The following is a 21,749-nucleotide window of genomic DNA, read 5'->3' on the forward strand; positions in this document are numbered from 1 at the left end:
CATCTTTACTGCTTGCTGCAAGTTGCAGTTCATTAAAGCACATCTTCTGAGACAGATATTAATATTTAAGACAGTTTTCAGTGTTTTATGCAGATCCAAGCCAGAGAGGGGTTCAAACATTTAAACAAATAACAAACCAGGAAAAATGAATAGCACTTTAACTTCCAGAGCATCTCCTCCCACTTTGCAACTCTTGTTTCTCTATGTTGTGTTTCCTCAGGCTCAAGTTGTCCTAACGTAATAAAATGAAGATGACAGTCTACGTTTGGGCGCGCACATTTACGAACGTGCAGAAAACCCAAACTGGACACGACAGAAAAACAAACCGTTTTTCTTCTGCTGAACCAAAGTGTGGACTCCTCACGTCCCGCCTTGTGGTCCAGTTATTTGTACTCGGGGCAGAGGGTGAAAGTTTAGCTCATCCAGCAGTTTTGTTTTGTTTGTTTTTCACCCGCCCGCCCAAACACGTGCTTCTCGGTGTTCAGCTGTCATCAGAATCATGATACAAAACAAAAAAACTAATTTTTACAGGGAACATCCCCAACATCTTATGCCTAAAACAGATCGACAGGCATGTTTGTGAATAATAGCGAGAACACATGCCAAAATAAAAGACAATTAAATAAGAAACAAATGGTTGGCAAACAAAACAAACTCAATTCATATTGTATTGCATGTAAATATTGTATAAAATCCTTAAAAATACAGTTTAGGTAACTACTTAAGTACTGAAGTCATCACAGCCAAAAGTGCAGAGGTCCATAAATAAAACGTTGACTGTGGGTACATAGTGGGGCTTCTCCCACTTAACTCACTGTCTCCGCCACGACCACAAGGGACCGAATGAGCGCCCGGTCAAAGGTCAGAGTTCATGAACTAGGACTTCCAAGTTCCCACATCGGTGCACAGAGGACAGAGAGGAAAGTTGTTCGTTGGAAATTCTCTCCCATCGCTGACAAACACGCAGGCAAGATGCACTATCGTCACTCACACGGCTGCAAAATTCACTCTCGGGCCTGAAGTTCTGCTGACAGAGGCACACCTCGGGAAAAATGAAGGTGGCGCAGAGGGAGGAAGAAGGGAGGGGCGGGAGGGGGGGCTACTGCAGGGCACATGAGGCGGCGTTGATGCCGGTTTTGATTTTGAGACATCGTCCGTGTTCGTGAGGCGTCTACGGTAAGGGCAGAGGGAGTGCGGCGCCGAGCCAGGCAGGCAACAGAAGGAGAGAGCGAAGTATTAAAGCTATCGGAACGTCAGGGCAGAAGCACAGGAAAAGGAAAAAGCGAGGAAGGAGATCAGTGGGCTGGTGTCTGAGAGAGCGTGAAGCCTAAAGGGGGCCACAAAAACCAACATCGAGGCCCCAAATAAGTCCAGAACTCGTGCTCAGTCCTGACTCGTTTGGGCCTCACAAAACTGGCTCCTGAATGTGTCGAGCAGACGTTTGTTCAGATTACGCAACAGGAAGCTACTCACGATCGAGAGTAGTGTCATTAATGTTCGATAAAACTGAAGATCCCGTTAGGGGGAACTTCTGCAGCAGCGTTATAGATATATAGAGCATAGACAGAGTCTGAGAAAACAAGTAAACGATATACAGTAAATACAAAGACTGTAAAGAGAAAACAATCAAACACTAGGAGCTAAAAATAAGAGTAGATATTACAGTGGACTCTATTACACAGAGTGAAGAAAGCGACATTTGTGCTTCTCTGGTGTGTTATGATCTTTTTACAGTACGGTTTGATGCAAAGAAAACTATTGCATACAAATGATTGGCCTTTAGTCCACCGCAGGAGGAGAAGGCGGAGCTTCTCCGACCTGGTGGGATGGTGTCTGTTAAATGCGGTCACACTAAACACGCCAGGATAGTTTTTGCCAATTCAATTAGAGTTAAATTGTTCAAATCACTGTGCAAAGTACTCTCAACCACACAAAAGCTCATCGTCGTTTACAGCAGTCGACCTCCATCATTCAACACCATTTCAGTGCGTCGACGTGCTTTCCGATGAACTTTTAAAGCGGGCGTTACTGATGATTGTCACTTCTGACTTTGTTCAAGTACTCTGTTGACTAGGTCCTGATCATTAATGCATAAATCACCACGGCTAGCACGCTTACCGGAGCTGAAGTAGGCTCACAAACACCAAAGATCTGGCTCGAAGCACCGCAGAGCAACGGGGAAGAAAATGAAAACCGCTCAACATAAACTTACATTATAATTAGATCAGATTATTGAAAGCCTTTAATATCAATATTGGCTTTAAAATAAACAAACTAAATACAGTCTAGTCTCTAATATCACTACCTCTGGGATAAACTATTTTTTAACATGTCTTAAATGTTTGAGATGTTGAGCGCATAAAGCCAATATGTTGATCACCATCATTTTTAAAGAGAATGAGCCACGCAGCGTACAGTCACTGATCCGATTAGTTAGAAGAAGCCAGCTTTGTGAGACCATCAGTCCGATTCCTGATGTAAAGACCAGCGTCTTTATTTTCTTGCATTCACATCTATTAGCGATGCCGTTCAAGTGCCTGGCGACTTGATATCGGACGCTTGGCTGTTAGCTGGTACGCTTAACGCTGCTTGAAGGAGGAGCCTATTGAACAGCACGCACTGGAAGGAACTACCACGCGTTAAAACACCTAATTCCAAAACTGGCCAACAAAATCTTGGCCGCCTTCTGAAAATTCCCAGAGGGCTCGATGAGTGGAAATCGATAAAAAGGGGCGACAGCCTACAGAGACACTGGAGAGAAGCAGGGATGGAAGCTATTAGGAAAATACTGGATAGTCAGGCATTCCAATTAATACTAGTTTCCCCAAGGGGAGGAGGGGGCTGGGGTGGGGTTCAATCTGTGTGGGCATGCCTAACAGAGTGCACCCCCTCCCCACTCACACACACATATACACACTGCAAGTCGCAGGAAAAAGGCACTAGAGTGGGGCTGTTTCTAGCCGTAGAAAAGTAAAAGCGATATACATTCATAGCTCACAGGTTTCTGGGAATAAATACACAAAATGCACTTGTAGAAAAATAAAATGTAAAAAAGCGTGGCCCCTATTTTATTTTATTTTTTAATTTTTGGAATCAGGGAGACAAGTATGGCTACTTTTTCACGGCTTTTTAAACCCCCCCCTCCCCCCATTTCTCCCCACCTTACTGTGCCCGACCCAACGCTTAAAAGGCAATTCAGGAGTGACCCTCCGCTGCTCCGGCTGCGAGCAGTCGAGCCCTTTCATGCACGCCGATATGGGAAGAAGGGAGGAGGTGGACGAGGGGGGGGGGGTGAAGTGGAGGGATGGAGCGAAGGGAGGGGTCGCTGTTGGTAGGAGGTCAAGGCTCAGCTTTCAGTGCGAGGAAGGAGAGGGGGAACTGAGGAGAACGCTTTCAGATGTTCAGACGACAGAAAGCTCAGTCACGCACACATACAGCACACGTCTCAGTGTCTTCATGTACAGTGTTCAAAGCTGGAAGGACCCGGGAGGCAAACATGTGCGTGAATCTCGGTACCGCTTTGCTTTAAAGCCTCACGCTGAGCATTCGCGAGCACTGCAAATACTCAACAACTGGTTTATAACACACTATAATTACATATGAGGTTTCACACCCGCTGTTCAGATAGACGATGAGTATGATTCATTAAGAAAATGCCATGAACGGGACTATGTTACTCTGAAACGCATTTCTATTTTAAAAAAAGTGAAATATAACAGTGGTTGTCTAGTGTATGATCCTTTTCTCCTACAGGACGCCGCCTTTGTTAGTAGCTTAGAGTCGGGACTAAAAGGCTTTCTGGCTTTTATTTACAGGAGTTTCTAAGACGCGTGCGCCATCTTTTACTGCCACAGAGGGGAATGAATGAACTCAAGTGAAAGACCAGTCCCCAAATCTTTACTGCAGAGACCCAAACCGGGCTTAGAAAAACAAGTGGCAAAGAGCTGTCACACGTAATGAGCACAATTATCAGACCGGACCTCTCCGGTGCGCAGCGTTCTTCTAAAACGTTCTCGTCGTGTCAGATCGCGTGCAAACAGAGCAGCTAACGCTCTGGTGCGTCCGCCGCGACTGAGCCGGCATCACACCTGCAACCCTTGCCCAAACCACGTTAGTAGTATTTTCAGTAAGTGAATCTTTTACTGCTCTGAGTAACGTGTGAGAGGAAAACAAGAGAAGAAGAAAATGAAAGCTCGTCATTTTGCTCCTAAAACTGCTTCATGCATGAAAACCTCTTAAAACAAGAAGAACTAAAAGTCTTTATGGGCTTTAACTCCTAAACTCTGATCAATATGATAACACGAGGAAACACGCATCTGCTTACAACTACATTATAGTGTGTCACAATCCATTTGTTTGAGGTTTATGTGCCTATTAATGTTAAACAGGTGGCTAATAAAGTAAAGTGCTACCTTAATTCTTTATATGTTGGTGTATGCTCGGGGGAAGAATCAAACTGGCTGTTTGTGTTCAAGCAAACAGAGAGAAGTCAGTGACCACAAAGACAACATCTCCCCTTAAACCTCAGCAGTGCTCGGACACACACACACACACACACACACACACACACACACACACACACACCTCAAGAGTATGTCGAGAGAGAAATGAGCTCCAGCTGACAACGGGGGTGGGGGGGAAGAATCGGAGTGTTCTGCCGAGTAAGGAGTGTGCATGTAGAGGAGGAAGAGGAGGAGGGGGAAGTATTAGGTTTGCAGAGGCGGGAGCAATGAGGGTGCAGGAGGGTGGAGGAGGGGTTGTGGGGTGAATTCCACACCACTGCACGGACTCGAGACGAGAGATGGGTAGTGAAAATCCTGACTGCAGACGGAGTTCTGCCGCTCCGGCGTCTCCTTCCACGCCTCCCGCTGCTGCTCCTCCAGTTCTCTCCCCGGCGTCGAGCGTAGGTGGTGGAGTTGTGTCTTCGTGTGTGCTTGTTCGAAGGTTCAGTCAGTCCCACGAAAGAGCTGCGACAGATCCAGCTACCCGTCTCCTCTCGAAAGAGCAGACGCAGCGACGAGGCCGCCTCCGCCATCCGCGGGCCGGCTTCCACTTCCTGTCACGTGGTCGCCTCCAGGTAGCTCTGTAGTTTGCGGACGGTGGACTCGTCCAGTGAAAAGAGGTCAAAGTCAAAGGTGGTGTTGGTCACATTGAAATGGCCCGTCTCCTCGATCAGGTTGACGATCTGAGAGAGAGGAAGATCAGTTAACGTCACGGCAACCGTTAGCACCGTACGCTCACAGAATCAGAGCATCACAGGGTGATTTAGCTTTGGCACGAACACACACCTGCTGCAGGACGTTACGCTCCCTTAATGCCATCAGTCTGCGGTGGAGGTCCACCAGTTCTTCTGTGTAGGCCTGCTCCATGGGACAGGAGGGAAAAGAGGAGAGAATAAAGTCCAAGGAGTTTAAAAATAATAATAATGATAATAAAGTGTTTAAGAGTCTTCCTACTCTGTCAGCACAAAATTGTGACTAGAGAGATTTTTCTTCTACATCGGGGAGATAAAGGACACATGCATGACATACACGAGACGAACATCTGGGAAAACTGGGAACTCCAAACTGATTCAGAGACTAGACGCATCAGTTCTGTCGTTATCAACCGATCAGTATGTTCCATCTTAGCTTTGTGGTAATCGATCCCAGCAGGAGGTAACAGCAGGAACAAAGAATCTCTTCTGCTTTTAGACGTTTAGTCTAAATGAGGTGCTGATGGGGGTTCAGTCACCACCTCAGCCAATAAATCTTCACGGGGGAATCTATAAAGGGTCGCATGTGTTCTCCAGATTTTGGGGGCTTTTAAATGCAGCATTTGCAGGTTTTAGACTCTCATACTTCACGGAGCAACATCTGGAAGATCTGGTCCCAAATCTTCAGCGGTGTAAGAAGCACAAAGATACAGCAGCCGGGGCAATAAATAAATAACTACCATCATGAGAAAAACACGAGTCTGATCAACATCGTGAAGTTAGTAACTCAAAGAGACAAAAACAATAATCTGTTGGTGCTGGACATGGATTTCTCTTTGACTGACACCATAACATGTTTAGAGGGACTGAAGTTTTGGACTCTTCCAACAAAATAAAGATCAGTTTACCAAACGCTACTTAAACATGACTTTAATCAACGAAGAAAGAAGAAAGATGTGTTTATGGGTTCAAAGGCCAGAGTCAGTCTGCATAGCTGGATGAATTTACTGGTCATTACTGCATCTTGAATCCATTAATGTGGCCCCCGAACGCTGTCTGAAAGCCTCGTGTGTGTGTGAGGTTTAGGCATAAAAAGTTTGATTTACCCTTCCTACCTTGTCGTATCCCTTCTTCATCACCTTCTCCGAGCGAAACGAGGAATCTGGGCTTTTTCGGACAGACACCTGCAGTTCAGAGACAACAGAAAAATGTAAAAGATGGTAAGAGAGGGGGGGGGGGGCATACTGATAGAGAGGCAGTGATGAGACCACCTGCAAAAAAGGAGCAGGAATGCAAGTGCGAGCCAGGTGAATGGCTACAGACCGCTTTAAGCATCACCCTTAAACACACGGCCTGAATTATGGTCTACATCTATACTAAACTCACACATACAGAATGAAATCCCCAGAAAAGCAATAAACTCACAGCTTGTACTGCAAACCGCTCGTCCCACAGTGAGTGCGAACCAAACACACGACACAAGTAATGAGATTATTCTAATGAGACGACTCGTTAATAAAGTGTGCAGCAGAGTGAGGTCTGTGACTCACTTTGTTATTGGAGGAGCTGTGTTTCTGTGGGGGCGGGGCGGGGTCTCGACTGGGGCGGTGGGAGCCGTCGCTGCTGTCGCTCTCGCTGTCCAGGCTGAGTCTGACAGGGGTACAGGGCGAGGTCAGAGGTCAATGACATGCACACAGGCCTCACACTGTCCATTGTAAGCAGAGTTAACCCTCGAGTAGAATTTGCCTTCTAACAACAAGAGAAAGTTAGGTGGGCAGACAGGTCTAGATATGACAGCCTGTTATTAGACTACGGTAACGCTTTTTGCACATGTAGCTACTCAGCACAACTATAAAAAGGGAAAAATGATCAGTTAATACGCTCCAACTTTGACTTGTTTGATGCATATTGTGCAGCTTATATTCTCCCGTAGACACAGTGCATATTCACCGCTTTATTTCTCCTTTTTTACAGGATAAAAATACTTTAAAAAGCATTAAAAAGCCCAAAACATTAGTATTTGTTTAATGGAATTGAAACATCAAGCATTAACATACATACCATGACTTTCCCACTAGCGTGTCATACATGTAAGCTGACTGATAATGACTTCTTCACTGATGTGCATGTTTCTGTCACTAATTTCTGTGTAGGAAAGCGTGACAGTGCAAAGAGTGGATGTGTTTTGGGGGACTGACCGAGAGTCGCGGTTAGGCGGGTTGGTTTTGATGGGCGTTTCTTCCTCTGAGGTGGAGTCATCATCATCGGACTCTTCAGACTGGATCTCCTCCACCATGGATCGCAGGGGGCCTGAGCGACGAGTCACACAAACCATCATCTTCCATCATTCTCAGCACCCAAAATTTGTATAAGGTCTAAATTTGCTCATTAAATGAAATAATCGTATCTAATGAAATTCTATTTTTATGTGAAATGGGTCGTAGTTGACAGAACCGTACCTTGTCCTTGTTTCTGTCCCGGCTCAAAGTCAGAGTCTGAACTGGAATCTGAACTGGAGCTTTGAGTGGAAGGACTGGAGGGAACCGACGGCTGTAAAGAGAAGGAGGAGAGATCAACGAGTCCATGAAGAGACAACAACGACACTCATGGGACCGAGTATCAGATGGGCTCACGATGTAATGATGCATTGTTTTTTCTTTTAAATGGACGGGTAAGACCTCAGTCTGTTCAAGAGAAACTAACGAATTTTTCACATCAAACATTTTCCCGTTTCAAAGCTTGACTGAAGCGACCGTCTCGTCCTCCTACCTCTGATTTTGACGATGCTTCATCCTCTGAATTCGACTCTTCTGAGTCTTGTAGTTTCTTGGCCTCTTTCAGTTCCTGCGTGTCGTTTTTGCTTGGGAACCAGCGACCCTTCTCCTTCGGAGGCTTCTTCTCAGCGTACGACTGGTTTGCTGCGGACGAGGACGATACACGGGGGGAGGTTCCTGTGAAGGCCCCGCTGCCGGTGGGCCCCTTCGGCCCCTCGGAGCTGGCCTTCTTCTGCTTCTTAGCGCTCGGTTTGGGAGACTCCACCGTGGACGGTCGTTTCCCCGGTGCTTTGGGCTCCGGCGGCCCTCCGCCACCTCCTCCCCCGCCTCCTCCGCCGCTACCGGCCCCCCCTCCTTTCGGAGACATTCCCTCCATCTTTGAGTCCTTCAGTGTGATTTTAGGCTCCTTGAAGGCCGCCTTGGGGAGGACCTTTACTTCATCTTTCACTTTGATGTCTGACGGCTTTTTTGAAGACGAGGAAGAGGAAGGATCGCGGCCAGGCTTGCTGCTTCCGTCTCTATCGTTGTCTCCTTTTGAAGCAGCTTTGCTCTCAGAGTCCTTGCGTGGCCGCTCTCGGTGCTCCTTGGTTAACTTGTGTGGTTTGGGTCCTTTGCTGCTGCCTCCACTTCCTTCTTTGCTGGGTTCCTAGAGAGAGAAACAACATCATCATCATCATCATCATCGACTCTTCTCCTCGACCATTTGGCTCAAACCGCCACAAACAGAATATCAGCTCAGCTGTCTCGAGTACAAACGCACCGTGTCCTCCCAAGATTCCCAAATCAAGCCTTTCCAGTCTGGCATGTAATCACATTACATGTGACTGTCTCAGTAATTAGTAAACAGAATAACATCTGCCTAACAGCTGTATGAAGTTCACCATCGCTCAGAGCTGAATGAGGACATCCTCAGTTCCAGTCCCAGCATCTTGGTCTTTAATAGGCTCGAGATCTTAGCTGATTCTATTAGCTAGTTATAACTGTTAATAAGCAAGGCTATGTGGAGCTGCTGCTGATGGGAATGTCGTTAGCGTCGCTGGAATCCGATTAGCGTGAAACGCACTGAAACGTATTGATGGTGCTGGACAAATGTGATACGTGATTTGTCGCAGCAGACGAAGCGTACGGAAAATCAACGATGGCTCCGTTTCTAGTGAGCTTCGGAAACAACATTAGCCGCCGCCCCCCACAACCTCCAACATTTCCAAGTTTGACTCGTGCAGCTCTGGACCACCTTTAGCAGGGTTTCTACTTGTTTAGGTTGCTCCCTGCAAGACCAATTGCAGATGGCGTTACCGTTGACGTCACACTTTTACACCGTACAGCAGTCTTCAGTAGAAGACTGTCGTGCACTGCAAAATCCTAACAATTCTCAGACCAAGTTTATTAATAATTTTATAGAGTAGGAAGCAAAGTATGAAGAGAGAGGAGGTGAGAGACACAGGTCTCAACAACCTCAACAGTGCTGCGTATCGTCAGGTGCTGCTGAAATACTTAGTGGGCACTGGGCGTGCCAAGCAGAGCGAGTTCATGGGATCATTGGTCAAGCCATCGGTTTTAAGGTGATAATTTTCAGGTTTCTTTCAAACTTCTGACCCCACATAAGTTCATCACTACTGAGTGGTGAAGGAAAAACCAGTCCGAGTGCAACAAGCTGACATTTCTGTCTGATCTCAACAAATAACCAAAAAGGTGTATAAGTGACTCTGACCAGCAGATACTAACCAATTCCTGAGTTTGTGCCAAACGTGAATAATTTTCCTCAAAGAGCTGCTGAGACATCGGTCGTGAGAATGGGGCAGAAAAACACATCGTCAACCCCGAAGCATATTTCCTCAGCCACAGCTGTCACTGGCACGGAGGCATAAAAATGCAAATGTGCAAACAAACGCGCCACAGAGTCACCAGAGCGGCTTTTAATAGAGCTCTGGCAGGCAGCGCCCACTTATCAGCAAACAGTTTTACAGCTTTTTCAAAGTGACACTATTAAAGTTGATGCACACATTAGAGCTTTTATCATACTGTTAAAAAACTGGAGAAAAAGTGCGTCTTCGGAGACTTCCTGCGCCGAGTTTTTCCGTGTCAGCAGATGGACACAGCTGGATGAAACCATTCCAGCTCGAGCTGGTGCTCAGCAAACATCCACTCATGCCACGATAATCATGGGACTGATGAAACGTGCATTTCTATGTCGAAATAAAGACGGACATTCGTTTGCACGCGTGCCACAATGGTGAGGCTTTAACAAATGACTGCGTACGAGAAGAACACAGGGGCCTGTTATCGCTTTATCAGCTCCTTATTTTATCAAGAGAGAAGGAATAGACTTAGAAAGACAATCTCCTGCCCCACTTTTAAGAAAGACCGGACCAGGTCAGTTCTGTGCTGGCCTGTGAGCTGGCAGAGTAAACGTAAAGGGATCAGTTTCCCGTTTTCTTCTGATATCCCTCCTTTCCTGGCAGGCTGAGTAATTCTGCATACAGATGCTCAAAAACAGCTGGTAGTGATTAGAAGTCTGAGTCAGGCAGTGTGTGTGTTTTTAGAAAATGCAATCGTTGGAGTTGACCAATAAAGCCGATTATAAATTTAAGATGAATGAGAGAGGTGCAAAGAGAAAATAAAACGGTCTAGCGGGATCATTTCTTCACCAACCTTTGACACGTGAGAGGTCTTGGTCTTCTTGGGGTCTGAGAAGGCAGAGAGGGGGATGGTGGGGAGCATGGGGTAGTCTGGGCTTGGCCTTGACATGGCCTCCGCCCCCTCGGGGACCACCAACACCTGAAATTCAAAAAAGAGGCTTTAATAGGTGCAAGCTCTGAGAACTGAAGCAAAACACATGTTCATTTTCCCCGATAGATTTATAAGTGGGCTTTATACGTGAGTTTGGAAAGAAAATCAAACCGAATCAGTATAAAAGATAAGAAATGTATCATAGATGAATTTTATTTTATGTGCAAATAAAAATGTATTAAAGCATATACTGAGGAAGACGCGCTGCAGCAGCCGAGATACAGAAACAGCGAAAAGCAAAGCTGATAAAGACTGTCCTCACTTCCTGCAGCTCAAGTTTGATCAATTTCCAATGAACTGAGTGTTCATAGTGTGCAGCACCTTAAATGTACAGCTACTCTGGGCTCGGAGGTTAATGGCTACTACAGCATTTACACATCTACACCATGGAGTTACATTAACCTCCTAGGACAGGGGTGTCCAACTCCAGGCCTCGAGGGCCAGGGTCCTGCAGGTTTTAGATCTCACCCTGGGTCGACACACCTGAATCACATGATTAGTTCATTATCAGGCCTCTGGAGAACTTCAAGACATGTGGAGGAGGTCATTTAGACATTTAAATCAGCTGTGTTGGATCAAGGACACATCTAAAACCTGCAGGACTCCGGCCCTTGAGGCCTGGAGTTTGACACCACTGTCCTAGGACACAATTTTAAATATGCAGAAACAAAAATCAGGTAAATAAATAAAAAATAATCATGTAATTCTTTGTTTTTACATCCATCAGGTCTCAATCAGCCCAAACAGCAAAAAGAAATTAAAAATGCTATGAAAGAGTTCGGTTCTTAGGAGGTTAAAATGAATCTCTGACGTGAGGTCACCTAAACAGGATCACATTATTCAGCCAAATTAAAGATATTTTTAAACTGTATAAAAATCCCTTCATTAGCCAAACGGGGAAACAGCAGGGACATAAGAGTCAAAAGCTATTTGATCAGTAACACTGCAGCATTTTCAAATTATAGAATTGATTTAAATAATGTAACAACGTAACAATTTACAGCATATGTGGATTATTTAAGTTTACACAAGGTTTTGATAAAAGTCACACTTTCTTATTTATCAGCCGCAGTGCTGACTAAACCGATTCAGCGTCCTCGTGTTCACATAATCCCCTATTTAGCGTTCGGGCAAAGGAGTGTGTAACATCCCAGCAGCTCCCGATCTCTCTCACACACACACACACACACACACACACACACACACACAAAAAGAGCACAAAGAAGAAGAAACATACTTTTCAAAGTGAAATCTCAGGGTTTAATTCCTTCTAAGACCCCTTTTTAAAGTAAATCAATGCTTTTTAAGACTTTAAGTGATCTCCTCAATGCGGGTTATCTGCGGCTCTTAAAGGATTAAAATGGGAGTCGAGAACAGGAAAAAAAAAACACTTCGAGCCAACAACTCCCACGTTAACGCTAAAATACAGTGTGCCGCACTCGCTACTATTAGCGTCTGATATTCACTTTGATCAGCCATTTAGCTCTCAGTCAGTCAGCCTGGCTACGAGCCAAAGTGTCAGGCAGCCTCACCCCTCCAGCTTTGATCAGCTTTCTCCTGAATTCTTTGGTGGGGTTGTTGAAGGTGAGCTTCTCACAGCGCAGGTGGTTGACTGGTGGGTTGCCCTCCAAGTTAAGGAAAAGGTCGTAGTTGAAACACACTTTTTTGGGCTCCTCCTGAACAGGGAGAAGAATGAAGGTTTTAAAAGTCCTTACACAGCACGTGTGGCACTCAGTCATAGACATTTCACAACGCACAATAAAAGCTGAATGACTGCACCGTCAACCCGGAAAGTCAACAGAACAGAGACAATGCTGGAGCTGGAGCACTGATAAGAAACATTCCTGAGGGAAGCTGTACAGCGGCGGAGCGGAGCGACACAGGCACATGCATTAGGTCACTCTTCAAAGACTTTATAAATAAAGTTTTTTAAGTAACCGCGATGATGGCTTAATGGTAGCTAATATTTACTTTCCTCTTCACTTTCCTTCAAGTCTTTTCTGGATCATCCTGACAGATTCGTCTCATTGTTTACAGAAGCTACTCGCACTTAAAAGGAGGATGTTGCAATTTTGGAAGCAGTTGAAAGGTTTAACATTACAAAGGACTACAGAAGATGATGGCACACTAATGTGCACAGGCCCTGTATCGTAATGCAAGCAGAGCGGTTCCTCCATCGTTCTTCTCAATGGCTGACATAAAGATGCCGGTGCTGTGACTAATAGAAACAACTGTTTCCACACCAGACGAGCCTTTCACTAACACAGGACTGCATACGAGCATTTCTCCTAAAGTGAAACGGATCCTATAACACGGCTTACCACAGGAGCGCACTCTGCTGCAACATCACTTTAAGGTGCTACAGATTTGAATCATTTAACATTCAGGTAATCGCATTACTTTAAAGTACAAGAGTAAGATATCTGCCCTTATGTCAAATTAAAAACCGACAGTTTCGAGTTACTATATCACAAATGGAGCCACAACAAACGCGATTCAATGCACCAGATGTCAGCACACCTTTCATTACTCTAGTTACTTTTTGCCTGCCTTTAAAGACATCGTTGCTTTTCCCTGTAAAATATTTTAAAAGTGTCAGCTAGCACACTCGGGTACTCTGAGAGCAGGCTCTGCATCGCCATCGGGGATATTCCTTCTTACGAGCTCCTGGAGGCCGAGAGTCATCCAGCCAGTGTTTTGGTACGTCTGCAGCAAATAATAATACCATCCATAAACGTCACCTTCCTAACGCCTTTGCACTTGTGCAGTCACCTGTAATCACACGCCCAGCCCACGCTTCAGTCAGAGTGCACACACTGTGGTTCTAGATATGACCGAACAAATTTATCTAGTGCTCCAAATATTCCCCGCATCTCTCTTCATGCAAAGGCTATTTTGGCAGTTTTTATGACATGTTGTTTATATGCAGGTCTTTTGCAAGTCGGATCTGTGCAAACTCTCAGAGCACCCATGATGCCATTTTAAGAGGACAGCCACCACAAATCTGATCTGATTAGCTGTCCTGAGGCTCTTTAATAGAACTATTGATTAAAAGCTTTCATCTCATGATGACTTCAAATCCTCCAGCAACACTTTGTCATGTGGAGCCATGATCTAGACGTGCAGAAAGACACGGCTAACAAGTCCAGAATGGCTCATCTTATAATCACGCGTGTGCAGCCGATCTAAGTGGAAATCACAGGCGTACTTAACTTAGTTTAATAAACTACAGGTTTGATAATTGCTTGCCAGTAATCACTGGTTACTCAGCTTTGGGGGGCTCTGCTTCCAGTCTAATCTTTCTAACGTCTACCTTAGATTTTCCATAAGAGGATAGAAAGTAGCCCAGCCTTTAATTAGTCAATTATGTGATCATTGAGAGCTGATACTTCTGATTTATAGTGTACATATTTTTCCACCAGAGGTTCTGAACCATCACTGCCTTTATACAGCCACAAGTAATTGCATTACTCCTGGTTTAGACGGTAACTTGATTACGTTCACATCAAGTAAAAGGGAAACCCAGTTTTCTCTATCAAGTTAAGGAGTTAACCAGATTAACATGAGTATTGCTGGAAAAGCCTGATTTCTCCTTATATGCTGCATTCCTGTGAGAGTGTAAAGGCAGCCTTAAGTCCCATTCAGACTGAGATGCATCTCTAAGGGAGGTGATTGTGTCGTTATTTGCAGCGGTCAGTGATTTTTTTACCTCCCCCCCAGTTTTCCTGCAGATCTCTGCAGAGCATCACAGATTTTTCTCTCTGCTTTTTCCTGTTTTAACCATTTTAGCTCAGCCACGTGTAAAAATGAACTTTTAGAAAAACTAACATTTTCTAATGCATTCAGGTATTCTCACCTTGTTCTTGAAGTAAACCTCAATAGGCATGAGGAAACCTGCGTAGCCCGACTCCTCCACTTTGTACGGAGGCTCCTTGCATACTGCAGAGAGACAAATATGTTTTTTAACCCCCAATAAAGAAAATAAATAATCCACCGACTGTAACAAACTCTGTCGAGGTCACAATATGCCCGGATATTTTCACATTACTTAATTTAAAGGGATGCAAAAACAAAATGGCGGCACAAACTAGTGAGAAGCATGCTTTTATTCTGATAGGATTGCGTGTTTTTAGCATTAAATGATAGTGGACTCATAATTGGCGTAAAGAGAAAATTACAACAATATTCCTACTGGGCTGTCACAGCGGTACAGTTTATCTTTGTGCTGCCTGCCCTCACTCTGACCTCCAACAAACAACCTCATTTCAACATTTAGAAATCTGATCAATTTCTCACGTGTCATATGTAACAGGAAGAAATGTGTCATCTGTATAAAATCACAAAAAGGAGTGAAAAACAAAGATTCGGTGCCTTTTCTTTTAAATCACCGGCTGTTTTCACTGTGTGGGATTTTAAAATAAACTGGCAGAGAATGAAAATGTGTGGTTGTGTGAATGTTTACATGTCGTTATTGCTCTGTCCTACCTCTCTTGGGTTTGGGGAAGCTCTCGTGCAGGCGGAAGACAACCTTCTCTACAAAGTGCTGGATGTCACCAGTCTCTGGGCCTCGGACAAACACCATCCAGTCGTGGGTGAAGCCTTCTGATGTCACCTTCTTCCTTAGCTGAGCTCGGTGGCCCAACTCTAGTTTTACCTGCACAGTGCACTGAAAAGAGACAGAGTACTTTAAATACCAAGAATGAAGGCGTTCAATTCAGTTTTATTTACACAGCGCCAAATCACAACAACAGTCGCCTCAAGGCGCTTTATATTGTACAGTAGATCCTACAATAATAGATACAAAGAAAAACCCAACAATCATGTGACCACCTATGAGCAAGCACTTTGGCGACAGTGGGAAGGAAAAACTCCCTTTTAACAGGAAGAAACCTCCGGCAGAACCAGGTTCAGGGAGGGGCGGAGCCATCTGCTGTGATTGGTTGGGGTGAGAGAAGGAAGACGGGATAAAGGACAGGCTGTGGCATGGGAGCAAAACCATAATTTCAGGTATTGTAAAAAAAACAAAACAAAACACAGATTTAAGAGATTGAGAAACTCATACTGACATTTTGTCACGTAGAAGTGAGAAAAGCACAGAAAATTAATCCCTTGAGATTTTTATGGGACGAAAGCAACCTGAACTTTACTGGCTTCTGCCTACATTTCCAGGCAATACTGTCACTCAGGTCAGTTTTTATTCATCAGCCAAAGTCAAGGGGCTTTAAATCTATACAACACAGGACACAGACAGGATAAACCTCCTAGTTTGCAACCAACTAATAATCAGCACTTTATTTTCTATGCAACTTTCTTGTTTTCGGTTTTCGGAGTCAGCGAAAAGGTGAAAAAATAAATACATAAACGCTGAGCAGACATTTTCCATTGTCTTGTTAGAGGACTAACCATCTTTTGATTTGGACCTAACTCATTTAAGAAGCTTGTTAAATGTCATCTGTGCTGGAAAAGTGAGGCCAACTCAAATAATATCTGTCCGTCCATCCATATTTCTTAACTGCTGTTCAGTACACCCTCGACAGTCTATTGCAGAGATAACAGACTCATAATCACACTTACATCTATTTCAGAATCACTGATTAACCAATCATGCATGTCTTTGGACTACGCAGGCACACGGGTACATGCTCCACACAGAAAGACCCCCAGCCGGCCGGGGGTTCAAACTCAGGAGGTGACAGCATTAAATGCACCACTATGTGACCCACAAATTAAAATTAATTTTAAAACAAATCTGCGGTAGTTTATCTGTTCTTATGAAGAAAGATCTGAGGATGAAAGGAACGCCCTTCTTTGCATTAGATCTGAGGCAGGGGGTTTCTAAGGATTGATATCACAGATTTATGATAAAGGAGAAGGTGCTTTTGGCAGCACCTTTATTTCTGAACGTATCACCACAGAGAGACATCTGCATGTGTGATTGGGCCTGATTTACACCGAATGACCTTCCTGATCCAGTCCTCCCATTTATCCAGGCTTGGGACAGGCACTAAGGTCGTGACCCCTGAGGCTGGGTTTGTGTAGCCTCCCAGACTCAAACCACACTTTTTTTTTTTTTCACATGCAAGGTGAATGTGCTAACTGCTAAACTGCTCGATTAATGATTAAGAAGAAGAAAACAAAAACAGCTCACACAGTTTTAAGTTGGTTTGACATACTCAGATTTTTTTTGCCTTTAACATCATTCAGTACTAGCTTACACTAAAGTACCCTGCTAGCAAATAAAGAGGAAATAAATACTAATGGAATAGTTCATTCATTTTTATATTTTACTAACAAATAGTTTAATAGCTTAATAAAACTCAGCATCACTGAACACAGCAAAGATTTTCAGTCAGTTTAACAACTACAGCCAGACTTTGTCGGCCATCTCTCCTCTGTGCTGTTCCCATGTTTCTGTAACATCATAATGAATCTCTGGGTTTCCGACACTTGGCTAAACAACAGCTTTTGCTTTGGGCCTGAAAACATTGCATCCAACTGCAAAACCATTAAATACGATTAAAACTGGAAATCTTTCATTTTTGGGGCGATGACGTCACCGTGACCTTTAAACAAACCCGCTTACCTTTACTTCAGTTGTTTTATAGAGTCGGCTATTAATCATAACAACTGTCTACAGATTTTAAGTCAATTATCAACTGCATTACAATCGATAATGACTGTAAGTCAAAGCCCCGTGCTATTGGCTGCATCCCGGTCCCTGGCAGTGACAAATTACAGCAGCAAAGACACCTTCCAAGCTGAGGTAGCTTATGAAATAAACATAAGCAAAGCCAGTTGTAAGATTAATCCACGGAGCAATTATTCATTGGGTCGCGATTCCACCTTGAACAAAACCTCTGAATCTCTCGAGTGTTAGGACTCGACACTCGAGTGGAAAGGGGCCGGACAGAAACAAAGCCGGACTCATGCAGGGACGCTCCCAGTGGAATGGGAGTGATTAGGTGCCCGAGCAGAACAATCTCAAAAGGTTTGTCCAGAAGAGGGTCGCGTTGTTGGGCCACAACTGTCTGCCAAGAACAATGACAGCAGCGGGCCACGCAAGTGACACAGCGCTGGTGGAGATAGAGCGCAGGAGGGGAAGCGAGGGGTGGAGGCGGGCGGGGGACAGAAAGGCACTTTATGTCCAGGGGAGGACTGAAGAATGTGGGGATTTGGCCCCTGCACCGAGGAGCTCGTGAGCTGGGACCGAGCGGGGGGATTAGAGGGGACAGGATTGAGATGAGCTGGTCTGGCACTCCCCAGCACGAACGCACACAAACACGCACACACAAACAGGCATGCACATACACCTCCCCGCCTGGCGCTCTGCCCGGCCATTCTGTGGCAGTAATGCCCTTAAACTCCAGACTCCACCACACCCACAGCGAGCTGCCATGGACTCCCTCCAATCATCAGTGCCCCCCCTCCCCCCGAGGAGCTGGTTTAAAAAAAAAAAATTTAAAAAAAAATCAGGGTTGTGATAAGCAAACATAAAAATCAGGATGACAACGAGCCAAAGAGGAAGATGCTGATTGTGCTTCAGAAACACACAAAAAAGAATGAGCGCTAAAATTAAGTGATTTCAGTAACAGGTAAAGTTTAAAAACATTTAAATATAAATAAAAACTAAAACAAGGGAATTTGAGGATTTCTTCATTCTCTGATATTATGATTGATCCTTTAGCAAAATGAAGAATCAGAGGAAAAAAATCTCTTCTCACAATTTTTAAGCAGAAAAAAATTGACAGAAAAAAAAGCAATTGGCTCCAGGAGTGCGTGCAATATAATAATAATGAAACGAATTAAGAGAACGAGACAGAGAACCCCGTCCCGAGGTAAGCAGTTAATTAGCTGATAGTCAGAAAATGAGTGCAAGTTTTTGATGAGTAAAAAGATCAATCAAAACATTTTCGAGTCCATATCAATATTCTCCCGTTTCACCTTCTGAATTGAGAAATATTTTCTCATTTGTTTTGACAATAAACTGAATATTTTTGTGGGGTGATGGCTGAACATTGCAAGTCATCTGACACCGCTACCTTGATTATTAGACTGGATCATTTTCAGACTCATCATTTAAGAAAACAATCGGCCGATTTATTGATAACGCCGTAACACGATGAAACAAGAAGTGTACTCTTCCATTAAACACATTTTGTTGGTGCAGTTGCAGGAAAGTTTACAATTAACATCTATTTTTATTATCAGTTAGTTTATAGATTTATTTTCTTCAGTTGTTAATTGATAAATTAAGCTATTAAATCTCTGTCGTCTACACATTTCCAAATCTAAGGTGACATATTCAGATGTTCCTCTCTATGAGCAGTCCCAAACCAAATCAGAAGCAACGAAAATTTCACCACAACATTCAAGATGATTTTGAATATACAAAAAAAGAAGGAAAAAATTCCTCTAATATTTAAACAGTTTAAACTTTATGACAACAAGAAGCCAGAATTATGAAGACACGAAATGAACTCAACACTGGTGCAGATACACAGGAACCAGAGTGTCAAACAGTTTAGTTCTACTAAAATAAGCTGGGCAAACAGGCGTGTGGAGACACAGTTATTCAGCTAACTTCCATCAAAGCCAAAGCATGGGATAAAATAAATAAATAACACAAAGCCACCGATATTGAAATGATGCGTGCATGCCCCCTCTCTCTTTCACTCACACAGTGCTTCAATTGAGGGGAAATACAAATTTTGGCAGACACACTGGCTCCCATGAAAACAATGAACTCCCAGCTGCCATGTAAATAACACCCCTCATGACCGTGTTAATCTCTTCCAGCAAATGAACGATTAAAATAAAAGTCAGAAAGTTTGCCTGAAAGGGGACGAACAAGCGCGCGACACCAGTTGTCTTGTGGGGATGCTGAACTCTTTCCCCGTACCGCACAATCTACGAGATAACGTGGATAGAGGTGAAACAGTTACTTGTACTGGAAAATGGTCAATCCCTGGGAGCCACAGGGGAGTCACAAATAGCCTATCTGCAGCACCCAAAGAAAACAAGTGAGCATTGGAAATAGGGTGTGCGAACGAGCGTGTGAGGATTATGAAAAGCTGCACGACCACTCATCCTGTCATCTCAACTGCAGCGTTCATGCCACAAAGATCAGAGCACGAGAGAAGAGAAAAAAAGAGGCTCCTTTGCTGTCCACACAGAAAGCTGTATGACTAATCAAGCTGCTATCCCGCTGCTAATGTCATGATGTTGGACTATGCAATAAATTGAATTCCCCATTTTTAGTCTAAACTTGATCCTTCTCTGAGTCTGAAAGAGCAATTTAAACCCAATGAGATCTAGTCCAACAACCTTGCAAATATATCTCAGTGTTCTGAAGTGCATTTGGATCAGTGAGGCCAGACATACTCACTACAAACACTTTTAGGAACAAAGCAACTCCGTTCAATGGGAACACACTACAAAATGACATCGGTGTGCCCTTGATCAGGGTAGAATTTGAATGTGTACACATGAAATGCCAGTGCGTGTGATATTTGTGTAAAGTGTTTGGAAAAGCTATTTGCAAATCTTGCCTATGTAACAAAGGTAACATGCGTAGCACAAGTACAGCTAGAGAAAGCATTTAACTTGTAGCAGGAGACTTCCTCTGGATGCACTAAAACTTCAAAGGGGCCAAAGCTGAGCGGAGACCCGTTCCAAGAAAGTGGCTGAGCCACTTTCCATGGGTGTGTGTGGCCTAGCCATCTGAAATAAGTCCTGAATAGCCTCGGGCATTTTGAGAGTAACCCATTCAGCAGCATCTACTTTACAGTTAGCAGATATGTAATTTGGTTTAGCCCCTTTTCTGTTTCTGTGAAATAAATTAGGTACCTTTTTATGGTGTCATAAATTTTAACTGCGCAAATTTATATGTGGATTGCACAAAATGTCGAGGCACGACACTGCAAGATCACAAAGTTCACAGAACAGCCTTTAAAATTATGTTTTATACTGAGGATTCTCTGCTTTATAATAAGCAGCAAATCTTTACTGGACTCAACATTTGCCACACACGGAGCCTGTCAGTTTTTCACCATGCCACACGAAGGTGATGACCATTAAACATTAACCAAGTGCTGGCAAATAATGCAGACACTGCATGATGTACGCAGATTGCTGGTTTTATTTGCTTTGTATGTTAAGGTTTCAGGCCGCTGGCACTGGAGACAACACCCGCCTCTCCAGGTTTCTCTCTCCCGGCGCCTTGTAGCGACTCCTTAGCTTTTAGCCAACGGCCGACACTGTCCTCATAGGTAGATTAGCTTAGCTCGGCGGTACAAAACCTCGACTTGAGACTGGTCTTCGTGCTGTTTAATGTTGTGCATGTGCTGTTTAAAGCCAGCAAAGCAGTAGCTGTAGCTCTCTTTGTGTGCCTGGCTGTGGCTAGAGCTATGCAGCGGTACTGACTGAATGGTGTAGTAGACTGAGCTCAGCTAGCGGTAAATACCGATGTATGAGTGCCCAGCTAGCATAGCTCCAGAGCCAAACAACTACGAGTTCATTAGCAGCAGGAGCATTTTTTTCTTCTGGCTAGCAGAACAGAGGATTCATTCCTGACCAGCCAGCGCTTAGCCTGCTGCCATTTACAGCCTGAAAAGTTCATATAGCATCGGGAGACACAAAAGCCACTCTACCTGGTTCTCCATGTTTCTCTGGCCTCAGTGAATGATGGATATATTTACAGCGGCGTTAGTGGAGCTTCTACCCAGCCTCGTCTACTCATTGTGTGTCTATCCTTCTGCCCAAAGCGGAAGGCAGACGGCTCCCTCCCCTCGCAGACGGCATCTGGCAGGCTACCAAAACAGAAAGCTCTCTCAGCCAATAGGAGAACGGCAAATGGAAGCGCTCTTGAAAGGAGCCAACCAGCGATCGCCAAAGGCGGGCCAGTCCCCGAGCTGCAAATACAATTAAAGCATTTTCTGGTGGTTCTCTGGAGTGACAGCGAGCTTGTCCCAATGGCTACAGCTCTGTTTCAA

General features: G+C 44.3%; 1 protein-coding gene across 2 annotated transcripts; it reads right to left on the reverse strand.

Annotated features, from left to right (window-relative positions):
• Positions 1 to 650: 650 nt before the first annotated feature.
• Positions 651 to 21,544, reverse strand: mllt1a (MLLT1 super elongation complex subunit a). Of its 2 annotated transcripts, none has more exons than XM_085437658.1 (12): positions 21,408 to 21,544; positions 15,244 to 15,424; positions 14,615 to 14,697; positions 12,291 to 12,434; positions 10,621 to 10,746; positions 7,964 to 8,614; positions 7,654 to 7,744; positions 7,393 to 7,504; positions 6,745 to 6,844; positions 6,310 to 6,378; positions 5,289 to 5,360; positions 651 to 5,185 (listed from the first exon to the last, which is right to left on the reverse strand). In XM_085437658.1, the coding sequence occupies exons 1-12, from the start codon at positions 21,417 to 21,419 to the stop codon at positions 5,060 to 5,062; spliced, it is 1,767 nt and encodes a 588-aa protein (XP_085293784.1). In that variant the 5' UTR covers positions 21,420 to 21,544; the 3' UTR covers positions 651 to 5,059. The 2 variants fall into 2 exon arrangements, with proteins under 2 accessions (XP_085293784.1, XP_085293783.1); XM_085437657.1 differs by having other exon boundaries at positions 6,301 to 6,378.
• Between the last annotated feature and the right edge of the window lie 205 nt (positions 21,545 to 21,749).

This window comes from Copadichromis virginalis, linkage group LG17, assembly GCF_057382275.1.
Source record: "Copadichromis virginalis isolate Kocher_CV1m ecotype Utaka linkage group LG17, C_Virginalis_male_GT1.1, whole genome shotgun sequence".
Lineage (NCBI taxonomy): Eukaryota > Metazoa > Chordata > Actinopteri > Cichliformes > Cichlidae > Copadichromis > Copadichromis virginalis.

Coding starts and splice junctions, on each gene's coding strand:
- mllt1a (XM_085437657.1), bottom strand. Junction 6,845..7,392: donor CCGCCTAACCGCGACTCTCG/GTCAGTCCCCCA, acceptor TACCCCTGTCAG/ACTCAGCCTGGACAGCGAGA. Junction 5,361..6,300: donor GATACGACAAGGTAGGAAGG/GTAAATCAAACT, acceptor CCCATGGAGCAG/GCCTACACAGAAGAACTGGT.